This window comes from Camelus ferus, chromosome 8, assembly GCF_009834535.1.
Source record: "Camelus ferus isolate YT-003-E chromosome 8, BCGSAC_Cfer_1.0, whole genome shotgun sequence".
Taxonomy (NCBI): domain Eukaryota; kingdom Metazoa; phylum Chordata; class Mammalia; order Artiodactyla; family Camelidae; genus Camelus; species Camelus ferus.
The window spans coordinates 50,230,591-50,250,071 of NC_045703.1; the positions used below are offsets into that span (position 1 = coordinate 50,230,591).

Sequence of the window (19,481 nt, forward strand, 5' to 3'; positions counted from 1 at the left end):
TTGCTGGCCCGCAGACACCACCATCCCAAGTTAAGTAGCAAAGCTCTAGAAGATGCTGTACTGTACTTCCAGACAAGAATTCAAAACCTCCGTCCCCAGTTGTCTGCCAGAATCTTCAGAGCTGCTGTTCTGTTTCTTTTTATGATCATAAATGGTAAAAAAAAAAAAAGTTTTATATTTGGTATTAACAGACCTATATTTTACACGTATGGCCCCTCATCCAAAAAAGTTGGTCAATATGGGTAATACAATAAGTAATCCAAAAGCAGAAAGGTAGTCTTTTTTTAAAACCATGGAAAATATGAGAAAAAGGTGAGGAGGTGGGGTCACCTATAGTAGCTGGCACATAACGAGTCTTCAGTAACCTTAATGGCAGTTGTTGGGGTTATGGTGGTTGTTACTATTATTCCTCTGCCTTCTAAGGGGACCAGTGAAGTGGGTAGTTGTGTTCCTGGTACGTTCAGTTCCTGTTGGCATCTGATGTATTCTCCAAAGAAACAAGGAGAGACTTAAGATATTATTACATATAGTTCTTACCCAAGAAAGGTTCACAACACAGTTAAGAGCCAAGTGGTAACCCACCCACCATTTCCAACACTCTTCTCTGAGAAAACGTTCTAAGTTGTGAAGAGAGATGTCCTGATTTTTTAGAGAACTACTTTTGAGTAACCTGGATTCAGAGTTATAATAATTTAAGATACACAATTATTGACAAGATCATCAAGGTAAACTGTTACATCCCCTACAGATCTTAGCAACCTGTATTTGTTTCACTTTCTGAGTACTGGCAGGTTTAACTCAGGACCAGATTCCATTCCAAAAGTTTGTTTCTGCTTCAAGTAACATGTTCTGAAGCTAGCACAGCCCGACTGATGACAGCTCTGGGCTTGCAGCCTGCTTCGGCCACACGCTTCCTGTGCTAACCTTGACAAGTGACTTATCACCTCTGGGCTTCAAGTCTTCTTGTTTGTGAAAAGGAAAAGTAGAACTTCCTGAAAGGACTACTGTGAGCAGTAAATGAGACACCATAGGTAACGTGCCAAGCACAGTCCCTGGCCTTTAATAAGGGATGTTCTGTTCTCTGCTGCAGCTGCAGGCCCTGGAAAGGAGGCCTCCCGGGGCACAGTAGGGTTTGTTTCCCTGACCCCCAGGCTCCACCCTGTTCCCACTGGACAGAGACGTGTGAGGCCTTTAGGTAGGAGAAAGGATCACAGCAGAGTGGGTAGCAGAGGCGGGACAAAGGAAAACACCAGGAGAGGCAGACAGAGTGGTTCCAGGAAGACAGCTTATTTAAAGGCAATTGTGGAGTAAACAGTGCACAGTTAGGTGGACTGAGCAGGAGAACTGAAAGCAGGAGGGAAGCGGAGGATTAAGGGAGACTTTTATCTTCTTCAACATGCATGAATGAATGATTGTCAAATAAATGGAGACCAAGCTCAGTATGAATTTTTAAGTTGGCCATTTTTTGGTCTAGTATATATTTTTGTCTTTCTTGCTAATTTAAATGTATGGAACAGTGATGGCATATTCGTACTGTTTTTTCTCAAGGAACACAATGAAATTTCTAGAATTTAACCTATGTGTACCTAAACTATGTATTTCCTTTTTATCTTAAAAGCCAGAACTTAACATTGGAAGCAAAGCATTGATAGGCCACCTCGTTTGTCCCAAATCTAGCTCTCAGAATTATTTATTTTAAGGACATTATCCAGTCCATCAGTTTTGTTTTTACTTCCTCTTCAGTTAGTAGGGAAATCCTTTGAAACCAAGGCAACTGACTGCCTCTTTGTTCCAGGAAAGCATAGCTAGGATCAGCCATGGGGTCAGTTTTTTAACTCAGATAGCTGGGCGTGGGGAGGTGGGTTGGTGGGTAATTCTAGAATTGCAGGATAGGGAAATGAGATAACCAGACAGGTCTTCCTGAATTCACTGTCACTGTTCATTCTGCATCACTGTCGTGCATTATTGTCCCAACCTTTTGTGTGAAGTGAATTATTTTCAGAACACTTTATGTAAGCATATACTTCAATTTAAGTAAAACACAAGACATTTGTTTCAAAGGATTTCCCTACTAACTGCAGACAAAGTAAAAATATAATTGATGGACTGGCTATGTCCTTAAAATAGATAATTTTGAGAGCTGGTCTGGGGACAAATGAGGTGACCTGTCAAATGCTTTACTTTCTAGGTTAATAGTCAAGAGCCGGGTAAACCTGATTTGCCTTCATCAGTGTAATCCTAAATATAAGTTTAAGATTCATAATCTGAGTGTTACAAGCTTTCCTAAAAATACACTAACATTTCCTCTAAGTTTACTTTGCAATATCTGTACTTCTATATATCAAGTAATATTCAACTGAAAATTACAAGGACCAGTATAGACATGACCAGTCCCTTATTTCTGTTGCTTAGTACTTGTAGTGAAGCCGCTGCCCTTTCTTTAAATTATATGAAGTGGACATTGTGCCTTGTCTCACTTTTTTGGGGGTGATGGAAGAGCTGTAGGGGATACTACTAGAAAAAGAAAAAAGGAGGCCAATAACTGTATAGATGTCACAGATTTAAGTAGAAATACATAGAGAGAAAACCATAAATTTGTGGGCTGTTGTGAGAAATGCAACCACACAGTAATGGAATAAAGAAATCCTGTGGACAGATGTGGTAAGCAGGGTGTCAGTGGGCTGGTACTCTCAGAAAAGAGATGTGGAGACTGGAAGAAAGCAGCTGAAGAAGGGCAGCCTTTGGGGACTACAGATGGAGCCAGCATGGTGGACAGATGGCGGGGACAGGGTGGTAAAGACAGGGTAACATGATCGGGTGGGAGAGAAGGAAAAAGCTGCCTTTAGGAGAGGCAGGCTCTATTGACATAAGCCAGGGTATGTAGACAGAAGGTTTAGGGCCAGAGAAGCAAATATACCAGCTCGTTGGTAAACAAAGTAGCTTTATAGTCTATGTGATTCTATTTGGAAGCCATGGGCGGAGTGCGGTGGAGTGGCTGGACCAGAATTATGAGTGCACTTTCCTCCTCTGAGATCAGAGGGGTGTGGAAACAAAAAAACCCCAACTCCATTCAGGATTGGGTGACAGACAGTAAACCGAAGAGAAATGACTAGGGTCAATACTTACTATAATGGATGGAGTGTCATAATTGGACCATGACTGGCGAAGAGGAGGAAATGAAGGATACCACGATTTAGACAAAGTGTTAGAAAAGACTCAGATTCTTTCCCACTAAGTAGTAGAGCTAGGAAGTAAAGAGCTGGGGTTCAGAGGACAAGACTGGGATATGGGAATAAGAAAGTCACCTCCCCTTACTCAGAAAGGTTTCTGTATGCAAATCATAGAAAATATGTATATATTTACTTAATCCTCAACCAAAAGTCATGTTTCTGAATAGACGATGAGCTTTATACTACTCGTACTAAGCTTGGAATTCAAGCTTCACTTTAAAAAACTGAACTTATGACTAGAATTAAAATATTTTCATTTCCCTGGTGAACAAGTAGGATTTTCAACTAAGGTTTCTAAATATTTGAACAATGATTATTGATTCACTCCAAAAAAAAAAAATGTTTTCACTGTCAACCCAAAGTCATAAAATCAGTTGCCTACATGTCAGCTGTAGCCTGGCACAGGAAACTGTAAATCATAAAGACTCAGACCTTGAACTGAGCCAACATCTGTGAAGAGGAGGAAATATTTACTGTTTACTTAATAACCTGATTATGTGGGTTCTATGTTATCAAATTCACCAAGAAAAATTAAGCTCCAGCTATGACACAGCATATTAAAAATAAAATGGAATCATAAATGTGGTCAACTGATCATCCTTTCAAGGTTCTAAAGTGAAAAGCTTTCAAACCATTGATTTTATCTCCTCAAGAATAGAGAGCTTCCTCTGCTGAAAGAACTTGATATTCCAAACTACGGGCTTTCAGGAACACAGACTCTCTGTCTTTCAGCAGTCTGTTGGATGGTACATGCTGCTCTGAGTCTGCATCCAAGACGGCCTTTGAGGTTACAACTAAGTTACTTTGAAAATCTCAGCGCACTTGGAGATAAAGTGGTAATCAAAGAAAACGTGCTTAAGGACTGAATTGGCAGAAGCAGAAAATGTATTTGACTAAAGAGACTAAGATAAATCTCTCACCATAATGAATTAAGCATTAAATCAAGTTTATATGAAGGGGATAAAGGAATCACATTTTGCATATTCTGTGGATCTGACTTTAAAGTAGACCCCAAACACATGCGCTTATATAAAAGAAAGAAAACAGAAACCCACCCATGTCTGCATAGGACTTACCTATTCGTTTCTATTTTCATCCTTCCAAGCTGTACATTCAGTGATCGGTGAGCATTCTGGGAGTCATGGGATACAGTAGAACTGAGTGTGCTCACCCCTGAGGTGGCCACAGCATCTTCAAGGACCACGTGAGGTCTTTGGACAGTTTGATTCGAAGGCTGTTCCTCATGGTCATCTTCTGCATCCAAGTCTTCTTGATCAGCAGTATCACTCTCAGATGCAAGGCTAAAATGTGGCCTCAGTTCTGTTAAGTGTAAGATCAACAACGTTGATAAAATATGACTGATTGCCCTAATTTCTTAACACATGAACGTCATCTCCCCTGCTATCAGTAAGAGATGTATTCCAAGTGGCTTTTCCAAAAGGAAGGATGGATTTCTGCACATTACTTCAGATTTGTTCTTCCAATGAATTTGAAAGATTCACAAGATATATAAACTCAGAATGATCTAATTCAAACAGAAGAAAAATGTTCACACTGCACATAAGATATGTGGGAAATATGTTAGAGTCAGAAAGGCAGTTATGTAAAAACCTGTTAAGAATATAAAATTTGGTTTCAACAGTTGAAATTCATCTTTTAAATTTTATAATATCTGGCAACTATTAACTCATTTAGAAATGAGGAAATTGAGATATAGAGAGATTATGTAAACAAAAGTAAGTACACAGAATGCTTTTTGTTTGTAACATTCAACATGTAAGGAGACGGGAGGGGCAGGCACTGAAAATGCCACATACATGCTTATATTCACTCTAGTAAAACCATCTGGTTTTGACTGCGTTGATTTTGGGGTTGATTTTTAGTGGGTATCCTACCCTAACCTGTTGACTGACCATTGAAATTTAAAGTGCAAAAGTTAAAAGTCTCCAGCTTAAACCCACTGAATGACATGAGTTTATTTGCATGTCACTTCAGAACTAGGATGATATCTTCCAGGAGGAAAAAAACTATCATAAATTATGATTAGGTTCTCAAAATGGCCCACAAAAGGAATTCCATTCATGATGTAAGTGAAATTAGGGTGGCAGGAATACTGGATCTTGGCTCCAGATGCTGCATGGCACATGGAACTTTTATTGGATCACAGAACCCACTGAGAATCTGATTTCCTGAGGGCTCACAGACTCCCTGAAGCCTGTTCCGAGAGTCCATGAACCACAGGCTAGGAGCCCCCATGTGGGGAAGGGATCCAGTGGGAATGATGGAAGACGCCATCCTACCACTCCAATATGGCCACTGTGACAAAGGGCCTCCTCATTGCCAAATCTTTTAGGTAATTTTTCTTTCCTTGTCTTGCTGGACCTGTGTTTAGTATTCTCCTTTATATCTTTGGCTGCTGCTGTTTTCCATCAGAGCCTTTTTGTCTACTACCTGCCCCTTAAAAGCTGGAACCTGGGATTCTATCCTTCACTTTTTTATGTACTCTCCATAGATGAGCTCAATAAAATCTATAAAGATTAAGTACATGTGATGGGTGGATAACAATCTAGCCCTGATCCTGTTACATCCAGTACCTCCTAGATTTTCCTGTTCAGAAAGCACTTCAGATTCAACGATCTGAAAAAACTATCTTGTTCATAACAAAAGCCAGAGTGCCCTTCTTCTGAGGTAGGTTTATGTAGCTTTGACTTCCTTTGCCTTTCTTTGCTTATTTCTAAATTTTTTAGTATGATGAAAAAAATGCATGACATGAAATTTACCACTTTAACCATTTCTAAGGATGCAGTTTATTAGTGTTAAGTATATTCATGTTTATACTCATCTCCAGAACTTTTTCATCCTGCAAAACCAAAACTCTATACTCATTCAACAACTCTCCATTCTCCCCTCCCCTCTGTTCTTGGCAACCACATTTCTACTTTCTGTTTCAATGAATTTGGCTGCTACTGATACCTCATGTAAGTGGAATCATGCAGTTTTTGTCTTTTTGTGACTGGCTTATTTCACTTAGCATAATGTCCTTAAGGTTCATCCATGTTGTAGCATGGGTCACAATTTCCTTCCTTTGTAAGGCTGAATAATATTCCATTGAATGTATATGCCACATTTTGTTTATCCATTCATCTATCAATGGACACTTGTGTTGTTTCTACCTCTTGGCTATTGTGAATAATGCTGCTATGAACTTGGGTGTGCAAATATCTCTTTGAGACTCTGCTTTCAACTTTTTGAATATATATCCAGAAGAGCAGTTGGTGGAACATATGGTAGTTCTATATTTAATTTTTTGAGGAGCCCCTATACTGCCTTTCAGAGTGGTGGCACCATTTTACAATCTCACCAATAGTGCACAAGAGTTCCAATTTCTCCAAATATTCATCCTTTATCTCTTAAGGTTAACCAAACTCCATCTCTACACTGCTTTCTGCATTATGTCCTTTCTTTTTGCAAAAGTCTATTTTCTAGATTCATCTATAGTAGCTATGACTCAACACCAGGTGTTTAAGTTTTGCAAACCCAGCACCTGGTATAGGGGCTAAGACATATTAGTCTCTAAAAGAATGTTGGCAGATTTGGAAGTTACCTTACTAGGATTATTTGTATATATGGGAACAAAATATTGAAAGAAATACCTTATTTTAAAAATAGTTTAAGAAAGTGCAATTCTATATTAAATTAGAACAAGATTAGGCCTTTTAAAATTTTCTAAAATTATTCTTAAATTTCTTTTATGGTCACTAAACTGAAATCTTAACAACAACTTAAAAGTTTTATTGTCCTGTTGAATCAAACCTCACTTTGGGGGAGGAAAATATTCTGATATTTATTATTACATTTAAAGGTCCCCTTATATTCCCCTAACTCTGTACACTTTAAGTTATCATAAAGTATCATTTTACTTATATATGAATGACAAAAAATTTTCTCAAGAAGTTGAAGAAAGTAGAAAATTGTAAGTGGATGCAATACTTAGTTAGTTTGGTCTTTCATGGTGGCTCCCTGAGCACACATCATTGAATCAGGAATTGTAAAATATTCAAATGAGCCAGGGCATCTGGTCTTTGTCCTCAAAGAGATAACGATCTAAAGGAGAACTAGGGCAAGTACACAGAGGCATAGGAGGCATAGGAGCACGTACAAAGATAACATGAAATTATGAGTACAAGTTAACACAGCTTAAAATATCTCAGATGAGCTCAGTTATACACCTAGCTACATACAGAATTCACAGGAACACGCAGCAAGCATGCTAAGGGGTAATTAAGTATACCTGCAATGACTAAACCCAATGGTGGTTTACCCCTTGATGGATTCATGGAGGCAGAAGGGAAAGCCTTAGCTGGGTGGGGAGAGGTGTTTGAGAGAAGGAAGCTCAAATGAGTCCCCAGAGAAGAATGGAAAGCAGAGGGGACTATCAGGAGAGAGCCAAGTGTCAGGAGAAAGGCAGGGAGTAGACAGTATTTAAGCCTACGTGTGGGAACCTAGAGCCGGTGCATTTTTCCAAAACAGCAAGACGGGATCAAACAACACTACTCCTCCCACCTCCCTACCCTCCCACACCACCCCAACTGGTTACTTCCCCAGAGGAAAATAACTAGGACCAAGCTTCTTTAATACAAGGTATTTCTGATGCCAAACAGGATCGCGATACTTGTCAGTGCAGCGTTTGATATCTGCACCAAGCACTTCATACTGTTCGGGATGCTGTTACTTTACATTAACGTGGATGTGGGACACGTGACTGACTGAGGGTGACCATGGTAGTAACACCAGGTGCTCTAGCAGTTTAAACAATTACAGTTCATATAAGAAGTATGCCTACATTGTCAGTTCTCTCTACCTCAGCACTGCCAACGCGGTCAGCATTTCTCCATCTGGTCACCCACAGCCAGCCTGTTATTGAGGAGTTAACAACACATACTTAATGTTGCCAGTAAGCTACAGGCTGATCCTTGAAGACAAGTGGGAAAATAGCTTGAGAAAAAACTCTTACAGAGCTTCCTCTCTGTTCTGGGGCACTGTACTCTCTGTTCTGTGTGTTCCTTTTTAGAAGAAGACTGAACACTTTTTTTTTTTAATTTCTACTTTGAAATAATTTTAGAATAACAGAAAAGTTGCAAAAACAGCACAGAGTCCCTGTATACCCTTTTGCCCTAAACTTAACATCTTACACAACTTTGGCACCATGACCAAAACCAGGAAGTTAACACTGATACAATATTATTAACTGATCTACAGACCTTATTTGAATTTCACCAGTTTTCCCAGTAATGTCCTTTTTCTGATCTAGGATGTCACATTGTATATCGTCGTCATGTTCCCTTAGTCTCTTCCAATCTGTGACCGTACCCTAGTATTTCCTTATCTCCCATGACCTCCATTCTTTTGAGGAGTCCTGGTCAGTTATTTTGTACGGTGTCCTCATTTTTGGTTCACTTATGTCTCTCTATGATTAGGTTGAGGATATGCATTTTTGGCAAGAATACCACAAAGGTGATGCTGTGCCCTTCTAAGTGCACCCTATCAGGAGGCACACGATGCTGATGTGTCTTATGATGAGTGATGCTTACCTTGATCTTCTGGTAAAGGGGAAGTCACTGTTTTCTCTTTGTAATTAGTAGATACCTGTGGGGAGAGTCTCTGACACCATTCAAACATACCCTGTTTCTCAGCACTCTTTCACCTACTAATCTTAGCAGCCATTAATGGCTCTTGCTTGCGATAATTATTATTGTGTTGTTTGCCTAATGTTGTGATTTTCCATTTCCCTCATTCCTTCTCCATTTATTAATTGGAATTCTACTAAAACAAAGAGCTGGCCCTTCTACTCCATATATTTATTCAATTACTTATATTAGTATGGACTCAGAGAAGTTTAATTTATTCTATGGGCTATAATCCAATACTATTATTATTTTATTTTTTTTTTTGCTTAATTTGTCCTGGCTTAGACTTTGGGGAACTCCTTCAAGCTATCTCCAGTGTCTTTTCAATAAGCCTCCATCCTACTGGGGCACTTCCTTACTTTTTGCCATCACGGTAAGTTCCAGGTTCACCTTGTATTTCCTCTTCCCCAGGCCTGGAAATCAACCAATTCTCCAAGGAGCTCTGATTCCTTTTATTGGATGCTGGTGTTTAGAAACTAAGTTCTGAGTCCTCTCAGCAAACACATCTAGGAAATGTATGTACTGATGATGGTAAACTTTTGTATTTGTTGGTTTCTTTACCATGTCTTTCAAAATTTGGTGGGTTAATTGTAGTATTTTGTCATCTAAAAGGACTTTTTTTCAGGATAATACAAAGACAGGCATTTTTTGTATAGTTTCTTTAAATCTTAATTGTATAACAAAATAGTTTAGGGACATTCGGAAGTCTGATGGAATTGTCAAATGCTTGAAATCAGTTCCTCTTGTTCACATATTTCCTCATGTATATGTTGGTGCACAGTGCATACTGTCTCCCCCTGTCCTGAAAGGAGTATATCAAAATACTTTCTTCATGTAATTCTCTAAAATTTCCACTTTTTAAAATGTTTTTAAACGGTGATTTCCATTGTCATCAGGGACCCCCTAGTGTCCTCAAAGAAACTGTTTTCACAGTGGAAGGACAAATAACTGTGCTTAGCAAACTCCTTCTCATAAGGCATGTACCTGGCTCCACACATGGGCTGAGTTAAAGCAGTGCCCGTCCCTGGGACACCCATGCGGGGAGAAGCGCCTCCCTGCATTGTTTCTGTCACTCTCTCTAAACTTAACAGTCTTTTGCCTACACTGTGACAACCAATGTGCTTTATAAACTTTCAGCTTTGGAAGAATTTTAGATTTACAGAAACACTGCAAAAATAATACAGAGAGTTCCTGTCTACCTTCCACCCAGCTCCCCCAATGGTATCTTTGTCAAAACTGAGAAATTAACATTGCCACAATACTGTTAACTAAACTATAGATTTCATTCAGATTATGCCAGTTTTTCACTGATTTTTTTTTTCTATTCCAGGATACAATCCATTGCATTTAGGTAATCTTTTTTAAAAGGACTTTTTTATAAAAAAAATCAGATTAACAGACCATTTATATTCTATTTAAATTATTTCAAAGTATAATCCCTCTCTCCTCTCCTTGTTTGGGCATTCTTACTTTAGGTTATTACTGGGTTTAATTCATGGCCTATACTCATCCCTTTTAGTGATACACACCTATTCCATCTCACCACTTGTATCTTTTGGGTTTATAACCCTTTTTTGGAACATTCCCCACATCCAAGCCAATCCTAATGATAAACCATTTAACCATAAGTATTTGCTGACTTCCTTAGAGCATTATATCAGGTTTACATAAACTACAGACCCCTCAGGTTCATATCCAATTGCTAGTCATGTGCCTCAAAAATCTCACTAGGATTTTTTTGTAAGCTTACACAAACATTTTCACTGTAATTTGTTATAATCAGGTGAAATTCATTTACTTATTGTTTCAATCAGTGTTTATCAGGGGTCTATTGTTTTCCAGGCACCATGCTGGACCACATGCTTGGAACAGGATAAAATGAAACAGACACAGCTGCCCTCTGGAGAGGGAAATAGCCATTAGACAAGAAAAGTAGTTTGCGATTTGGGCAAGTGTCACCAATGGGGAAAAACCATTTCCAAGGGAAGAGAGTACCAGGAGGAGTCTACTTTAGACTTCAGGGTATGTCAGGACTCTGTAAAGAGGCATCTTTTAACATGATACCTGAAGAATGCAAAGGTACAAGAACACAAAGGTATGGTGGCAGGAGGGGCAAGGGGTGCAGGTGTGTGCCACGTAGGGGAAAAGCTCAGGGGTGTCAGAACTTCTATTTCCTTCTTACAGAAGAAAGGAGTAAGTTAATCTTCACTAACATAAGTTAATGTTCAACAGAAAGACTGAAACTGGTTCCCTCATTCTCAAATCAAACAAGGTATTCTGGGAGAAGAGAGGAAATTCTACAACTCAGAAGGGTTGATGATGACTTAAAAGTTTGTGGTATCATTTATAAATGATATAAAATTTAAAATATTTCATGTTTATCTTGTCTTTTAAAATTTCTGTTTTAGAATATAACACATGTACAAATTAGTATAATAGTATATGTTTCTAATTTATATGTCTAAATCTATTTATCTATTTACATATACACACAAACACACATCAGGTGGAAGAGCTCTGCTTAAAATTTTTCATTAATGGGCACTCTATCAAAACACTTTGGAAGTTTGCCTTAGAATATGAATACCTCTCTCACTTACTCCATAAAACCTGGTTTCATGAACACTACTCCTTTTGTATCTCACTGCTAACAGAGCTGGGATCTGTCTAGACCAGTGATTTCCAAACCTGGCTGTGTATCAAAATGACCTGGAAGCTGGATGGAAATCAAATTCCTGGGCTTTATCCCCGGCAGATTCTTACTCAGTCCGGGATGGAGCTCTGAAAGCTGTAATTTGAAAGAGCTCCTTACGTCACTCTATGAGCTGGCAGGTTTGAGAACCACTGGGAAAGGATAGCACAGGGGTGTATTTTGTGGGCACAAATATCTGGATATTAAAAGGCATATGTATTTGGGTTACATGTATAGTTTTATCTTTCTCTTCATATCCAAATGTGCTCTTTAAGACAAAAAAGCAAGTCTTCCTCACTCCTAGTAAATGTTTTGCTTGGTGTACATACTGTATACACTCAATAAATATTATTTGATGGCTTTGAAAGATTTTTTTTAAAAGGCTAACTTGGTCCTAAAAGCAGTAGGGAGACACCATAAATGACAAATGAACAGTAATTGAAAATATCGAACACTAAATATTTGCAAAGTTATAAAGTATTTCTGACCTGGAACCAGAATGGTAATGGCTGTCTGCACCGCCTTTCGGATGATACTGTCTAAGGCAAACATCCAGTGTGGCTTGATGTTATGGTTCCGAAGAACTTTATTGACCTGGAGAAAGAGAGTGACATCTGGTCTACTTTAATATTTAACTGCAAACAACCTAGCTGATGCACGCATTTGGATGACATTCCATCAACAAAATAACTAAAAGGTTTCTCCACCTTAAATTACAAATAATTTCTTTATTCACTGGAAAACTAATGAAAAACTGCCCCTTTAAAATGAAGTTTGGTGATCCCCATGTAGGCAAACAAGATACATCACACTAATGATTAAATGAAAGGCAGTCTAATTAAATGGGAACAGTTTCCTCTTTGGGACTCAGAACCTATAGCTTCCACCTTTCACAATGTCTACAGGTTGGATGGTGCAGGTGGTAAAGGAGGAAAAAAGAGTCCAACGGGCTCTAAATAAAAGTAAATGCTATTCTTAAATGTTATGACTGCCATTTAACACAACTAAGTCACTCGGGTGACTTGGAAACTCTGGTAAAGGGGGGAAATGAGCAAGTATGTACTGTCTACGGATCCGCCACAGTGCATGTCTTGTTTTTGTTCCCACACTTGCGTATATCTTTTAAAATAGGGGAATAATCTGCTAAAACATTCCAGATCATCTGTTCACATTAAAAATCTTTGTTTAAGAGTATCTTATTTTTTAGTGACTATTAATGTTTCACACATTAAAATAGACATTGAAATAGATATATGCATTACCTTTCTTTTCCCTTTAAAAAATTATGGTAAAATACACATAACAAAATTTACCATCTTATACATGCACTCCAATGTTCATAGCAGCACTATTTACAGTAGCCAAGATGTGAAAGCAACCTAAATGTCCATTGACAGATGAATGGATAAAGAAGATGTAGTATATATACACAATGGAATACTACTCAGCCATAAAAAGGATGAAATAATGCCATTTTTAGCAACATGGAGGGACCTAGAGATTATCATACTAAGTGAAGGAAGTTAGCCAAAGAAAGACAAATATTATATAATATCGCCTATAAGTGGATTCTGAAAAAAATGATACAAATGAACTTAATTCACAAAACAGAAACAAACTCACAGACATAGAAAACAAACTTATGGTTACCAAAGGGGAAAGGGGGGGAAGGGGTAAATTAGGAGTTTGGAATTAGCAGATACAAACTACTATATATCAAATAGATAAAAAACAGGTCCTATTGTATAGCACAGGGAACTATAGTCAATATCTTGTAATAAACTAAAATGGAAAAGAATCTGAAAAAGAATAGATTTATATATATGTATAACTGAATCACTTTGTTGTATACCAGAAACTAACATAACATTGTAAATCAACTGTACTTCAATTAAAAGTAACCATTTTTAAGTGTACAGTTCAGTGACATTAAGTACATTCATATTGCTGTGCTACCAGCACCACAACCCATCTCTAGAACTCTTCATCTTGCAAAACTAAAACTCTATACCCATTAAACAATAACCCCCACCCCTCCTTGCCGTGACCTCCCAGCCCCTGGCAACCACCATTATACTTCCTGTCTGTGAATTTGACTACTTTAGGTATTTTATGTAAGTGAAATCATACAGTATTTTTGTGTCTGCCTTATTTCAATAAGTGTAAGATTTCAGAATTTCCTTCTTTTTCACGGGTGAATAATATTCCATTGTATGTATAAGCCATAGTGCATTACCTTTTTAAAAATAACTTTTATTATAAGGCTAAGAGAAGCTTATTTAAAATTTAGATTAACTCCCTTAATTGCTAGTTGACATGGGCCTTGAGGAAAAGAAGCCATTTTTCCAACAGGGCTGTGGCTAGAGATCTTGGAGGAAGCTGGGGAGAAGGTGACCCAGCTGTCATCTCACAAAAGCTAGAGTTCTGACTGCTTATTCCTGCCCTTGATTGATCTTCATCAAAATCCCCCAGTCTAGAAGGGAGTTGGTCTCAGGAATTCCTCAGAGCAGTTGCTCCCAAGGAAGCAAACTACTGCGAGGTTCCCACATGTTCTAGAAAATTCAAAATGATTTTGTCCTAGTACTTTCATAAAGGATTTGCCTGCTTATCTGACTAATGTGGGGCATACCATTTACTAAACAAGAATACTTCTCTCAAAAGTCACACACAGAAGATGGAAAAGGGATCCTCTACAGCCACGAGGTGCTCCTCACAGTCCTTCACTAAACAGCATATTACGGAGGGCCCATTCTTTGGGTTCACTCCCCTCCTGGACACTGAATGAGCAAGAGCAGGGTGTGTGTGTATGTGTGTGTGTGTGTGAGCCCCGGCCTGTGGCCCAGGACTACAACTAACCCACTCTCAGTCTGAATTCTACTGGTCAATTTGCTTTCCAACCTCTAGGCTGGAAGCCAAATGTGTGGACAAGTACAAATTCACTAAATTAATTCATTCTATTTGCAGGTGGCTGGGGTTCCCTAGTTACAGTCAGTGCACCTTTAGCATTTAATACTAGCAATAGGCTTTGCTAGCTGTTTTCATTTCCCATGATCCCAGTCGAGTCAGGAGCGTTGCCCTGCCTACCATACAGCACTGGACCGAGTGGCTGACACTGAGTTCCAGAGAGCACAGGTGGCCACTGAGGGATTATACCTTGGTTTTAAATCAGGGATCATTTGATGCACCAAATGCAACTGCCAGAACATCCCCTATGTAGGAGCAATAAAGACATTAGGAGTGAATTAACTAGGGGAATTTAAATAAAATTATGCCAAGTGCTTGCTTATTTCCAAGAAGGTGCTGTCAAGAACTGTCTTATTTCAGTCTCCCACACTTCGTAAGGGACTTCTGGGAGTGACTTCAGGCTTTTTCTGGTACAAAGTTCCACAGACAAATCTCATTCAAGAAAAACACATGGTTTTGAATCAGGCTTCTGGAAAACTGGCCTCAAATTTGTGTTGCATAGCAACTCAATAAGAGAGAGAGGACTCCTCAGCGATCTCTCAGTGGATCCTGTGGATTAAATTTCATCCAGTGATGCCCTGTGATCTGAAGTATATTGATGGCTAGGAAATAGTGAATATTTATTAAACAAGCATGTTTTAAATGTCCTGTATTGAAACCAGAGCAGGGGAGGAAATAATTACTGGTTTTATTCCTCGGTGATCCTTCTGATTTGAATGGTTACATTTTTCTCAATGACCACTAGATGGCACTTCTCATACAGAATTTGAAAGTGCAGAGTGAAGAGTGCTTTGTTGCTAAAATCATCAAAATAAACAGTGGCCGACTACATGATTTCATAAAAACGAAGTGCAACCATGGGAGATGTTGTGAGTTTTGTTATTTTCCATGGTGCTATCTTATGTGTATCTAATCTTGAGGGGAGGCAAACTTACCAAACAACAAATCTGGTACTTTGAGGCACACGGTCAGGCAACCATCTCATGCTTACTTAACGATCCAAAGAGAATAGAGTAAATTGAATTATTAAAGAGAGAAAAGATAACAGAACTTATGTTTTTACCCTATTCTCTAATTTTAGCCAGAGTCTGTGGAAAAACATGGGCAAAATGTCACACTTACAGCATCTTGGAAACCGAAGAGCACCACCTGGACTTGACTAATGCCGTGGCTGTCGAAGTCCAGCTCCAGCTTCAGCTTCGACAGGGTGGTGGCTATGATCTTTCGGTCAGTGGACCTCACAAATTCTCTGAGGCTTGTGACAAGGGTTGTGATGTGCTCCCATTTCAGTTTGGGTTCTTCAGCCCCCTGCGAATAAAAACCAACCATCTGTCAGTAGATCTGTGCTGGATTATCAGCTGCAGACCCACCATTCTGCAGCCCCTGCTGCAAAGATCTGGGCTTCAAAATGCCCCCTGTTAAAGGGAAAGACCGTATTTGAACTATCTGGCTCCTTTCCCTCCAAAAAAGAAGTAGTCAGACCTTGAGAGGAAGGCAGCCACCGCATGCATGGTCCAATAGCCGTGATATAGTCAGGTATACAAAGCTTCGCCCCAGACAGGGACAAGCTGAGGCAATAAGATCCCACTCTCTGAAATTTTAATCAGGCAATAAGCCATAGGATTGCAGGTTCAAAGTCTGCCCAGAGAGAGAAGTCATAAAATAGGGGCAAGAGTGTGTCCAGCTATAAGGAAAGGAGGGAGCAGAAGCAACAGAGCTGAGAATGATGATCGGAAGGGAGAGAAGTTGACAGAAACAGAAATGACACATGAAGGGGGCTAACAGCAACCAAGCCAGAGAATAGATGTACAAACTTCTGGGACTTGAAGTCTCCAGGTATCACACTTTCGTTTCAGTTTCTGTGAGGCTCGGCTAAGCGCTATGGTTGGAATTAACCTTGAGTCCACTTCCCTTATTGCTACGTATGTCTACCAACAACATGTCCCCAGTACTTCAATTGCCCTTAAAGAGTGTCAATTCCTTGCAATCAAAAGGCGCTCACTTTAGCAGAGAGAGCATAGCTTAGTGGTAGAATGCGTGCTTAGCGTGCACAAGGTCCTGGGGTCAATCCTCAGTACCTCCACTAAAAAATAAATAAAATAAACCTAATTACCTCCCCTGCAAAACAACACCCCCAAACAAACAAACAAAAAAAAACACCAGGTGCTCACTTCAAACTCCATCCTGAAAACCATTCCTTATTCATCAATGAATTATAAGAATGGGCCAAATGGACTACTTCACATATTAAAAATTAAATACAATATTTCAGGGGGAGGGTATAGTTCAGTGGGTAGGGTGCATGCTTAGTCTGTGTGAGGTCCTGGGTTCAATCCCCAGTACTTCCATTAAAATAAATAAATAAATAGACCTAAGTAACTCCCCCTCAAAAAAAAATAGCAAAAAAAATTAAATACAATATTTAAACAAATTCCCTCTCTCAAGCTGAATTTTTTTTTTTACTTTGAGCAAGAAACATTTCATCCTTAAAGGAAACATAGTAGAATGTTATTTATCCTCATTTAACTTTAAGAAACAATGGGATTTTTATTATGCTTATTTCGTATTGCACATTTTGTTACTGCATCATTAAAATTAAATTCCTCAATTGGGCTATGAAAATTACAATATCTAGGAGTCTATTAAAGTAAAAGAGAAATGCACCATCAAGTTCTTTCTTTCAATACATTTTCATTTGGGAGCACCCTTTCATGTTTACGTTTTGATGGGAAAAGATTATATTAAAAAGCTTGAAAGCTGTCATGAAGGGAATATTTTAAAATCAGACAGGGAATAATGATAAACTGTTTCTTTTCTTACCACCAAGTAAACTGCACCCAAAGTAAAGATTCACAGGCAGTATCATAATAACATGAAAATATGTTCAAGAAGAAAAATGTGAGTTATTCAGAAATTGGAAGCTTAGTGAAAAATCAGTTATGTGCTTGCCAGCAGTTTAAACAGCAAACATTTTTTTGACATTAGCTTTGTTTTCACAACAGAAAAACATGCTGCTTCTGGTTTTTTGGTGCCACTGTCCCACAAAGGAACTCCGTCTACCCTGGGAAATGTTTTCTGTCTAGAGTATTTCATCCACTTACATAATCGTTATTTCTGTTCTCACTCCTGCCTCTCTGTATGCACTCACTGATGTATGCACTCATTAATATGCCTTTATGAGCAAGCATCTTAGGTATCATATCAAGAGAGCCTGATTCAGTATCAGAAGGTAGCATTTGACAGCGTACATTTCCTGAACACTCACAGTACATTCACAGATTCCCCTGCAAAGGTGCTCTCTATTCTTTATCCCTTAAAACTCTTTAAAAATGATGAGTCGATTTCTGAAAGACGTTACAGATTGAAAAGGCTTTTGTGGGTCCCTTTGAGGATCTGACCAACATCTACATTTTACTCTTGTTACTAAGGGTAGGCTTAAAAAGAAAGATGTACCTAGAAATAGTTAATACAATGAAAAGACATTTCCATCTAGTTGTTAAAAAAAATTAAAGATATTAGATAACTGTTTTTAGCCTGCTTGTAATGATAACAACAACAGTAGTTAACATTTATGGAACACTTTCTATGATTGTCTCAATGACTCACGATCTTACTTACTCCTTGCTGCAACCCTGTGAGGTAAATACCATTGTTTCCTCTATTTTATGGATTAGGAAATTCAGCCTCAGAGAGGTTTAATAACTTGCCCAAATCACACAGCTGTAAAGTGGTGGAACCAGGCCTCAGAGGCAAGTTGAGGCTGAGCTTAAGCTCCTAATCATTGCCTTCTACTGCCCTAGTTAGCTGGTGAACCAGCAGTAAACCTGGGTCAGGACCTGCCTGCTCTACCACAAGATCACCGTGTGATGTCCCGGGACACAATTCATGGCATCCCCAGCAGCACAGTCAAAAGGACCCTGTCTATCACTTGACGATTCTCGATTTACTAAGCGATGCTAACCAGCAGTTTCTGGTCCTCACTGGTTACTTCATGCTCGTACACCACGGCATGCTCTCCAATAGTTTCTTTGAAGTTTTTCTTTCCTTTCTCCTTTTACAGAAAACATTCAAGCATGCCTTAAAAAACTAGGAAGACACAAACACTTGAATAGGGTTAACCAACTCCAAAATTTAAGAATTTCAGCACAGTCATGGGAGTGAAGTCTTCTGCCAGGCTCTTTGCTGAGGGCTGGGAAATGACAACGACCAAGGCAGTCCCTGCCCTCATGGACCTATAGTCCAGCAGGGAGACAAAGAAGACCCCCAAACAAGCAGACATTTTCTGTGCTGGAAAAGCACACCCACTGGGGATGATTACAGGATTTAGGTGATCCCTGTGCTTTATGTTTCTAACCTAAAACAGGCATCTTAACACCGGTAGCCATAGGAAAAGCCTTCACTTCACAGTGGCTACTGGAGATTTCCTCCCATAACCCAAGCCCTGTCCCCTCCCCTACTCTGTTCTTCTCCAGCACTTGTCACCATCTGGTAGACCAGGGAGGAGAGCGATGTGGGGCTCGAGAGCACAGACCCTGCAGCCAGACTGCCTGGGTCCAAACCCCGACTCCATTGCATGGCCTCGGCAAGTTACTCCACTCCTTGGTGCCTCTGTGTCCTCCTCTGCAAAAGGAAGATACTAACAGAACCACTGCTGTGGTGCTGTTGTCACCAGGATTAAGTGAGTAGAGACATAAGAAATATAAGAATAATACCTGGCCCATAGAAAGTGTTTGCTATCATGACTATATATTTAGCATATATAGTAATATATATATGTAACATATATAGTATAGAGTAACATATAACTATATATTTAACTATATTTGTTACTATATATTCATCTAAGCCTTTACTAATTTTTTATTGTTTTTTCCCTTGACTAGAACATCGGTTTCAATGGGAGGCAGA

General features: G+C 39.1%; 1 protein-coding gene across 5 annotated transcripts in view; it reads right to left on the reverse strand.

The window, feature by feature from the left end:
• Window positions 1–19,481, reverse strand: part of MAP3K5 (mitogen-activated protein kinase kinase kinase 5) — a 202,219-nt gene that overhangs the window by 4,582 nt on the left and 178,156 nt on the right. For all 5 annotated transcript variants that reach the window (XM_032485004.1, XM_032485005.1, XM_014562399.2 and 2 more), the window contains 3 exons: window positions 15,696–15,881; window positions 12,098–12,203; window positions 4,307–4,550 (listed from right to left, as the gene is read on the reverse strand). In XM_032485004.1, coding sequence (XP_032340895.1) covers window positions 4,307–4,550; window positions 12,098–12,203; window positions 15,696–15,881 — 536 coding nt within the window. The remainder of the gene's footprint in view (window positions 1–4,306; window positions 4,551–12,097; window positions 12,204–15,695; window positions 15,882–19,481) is intronic.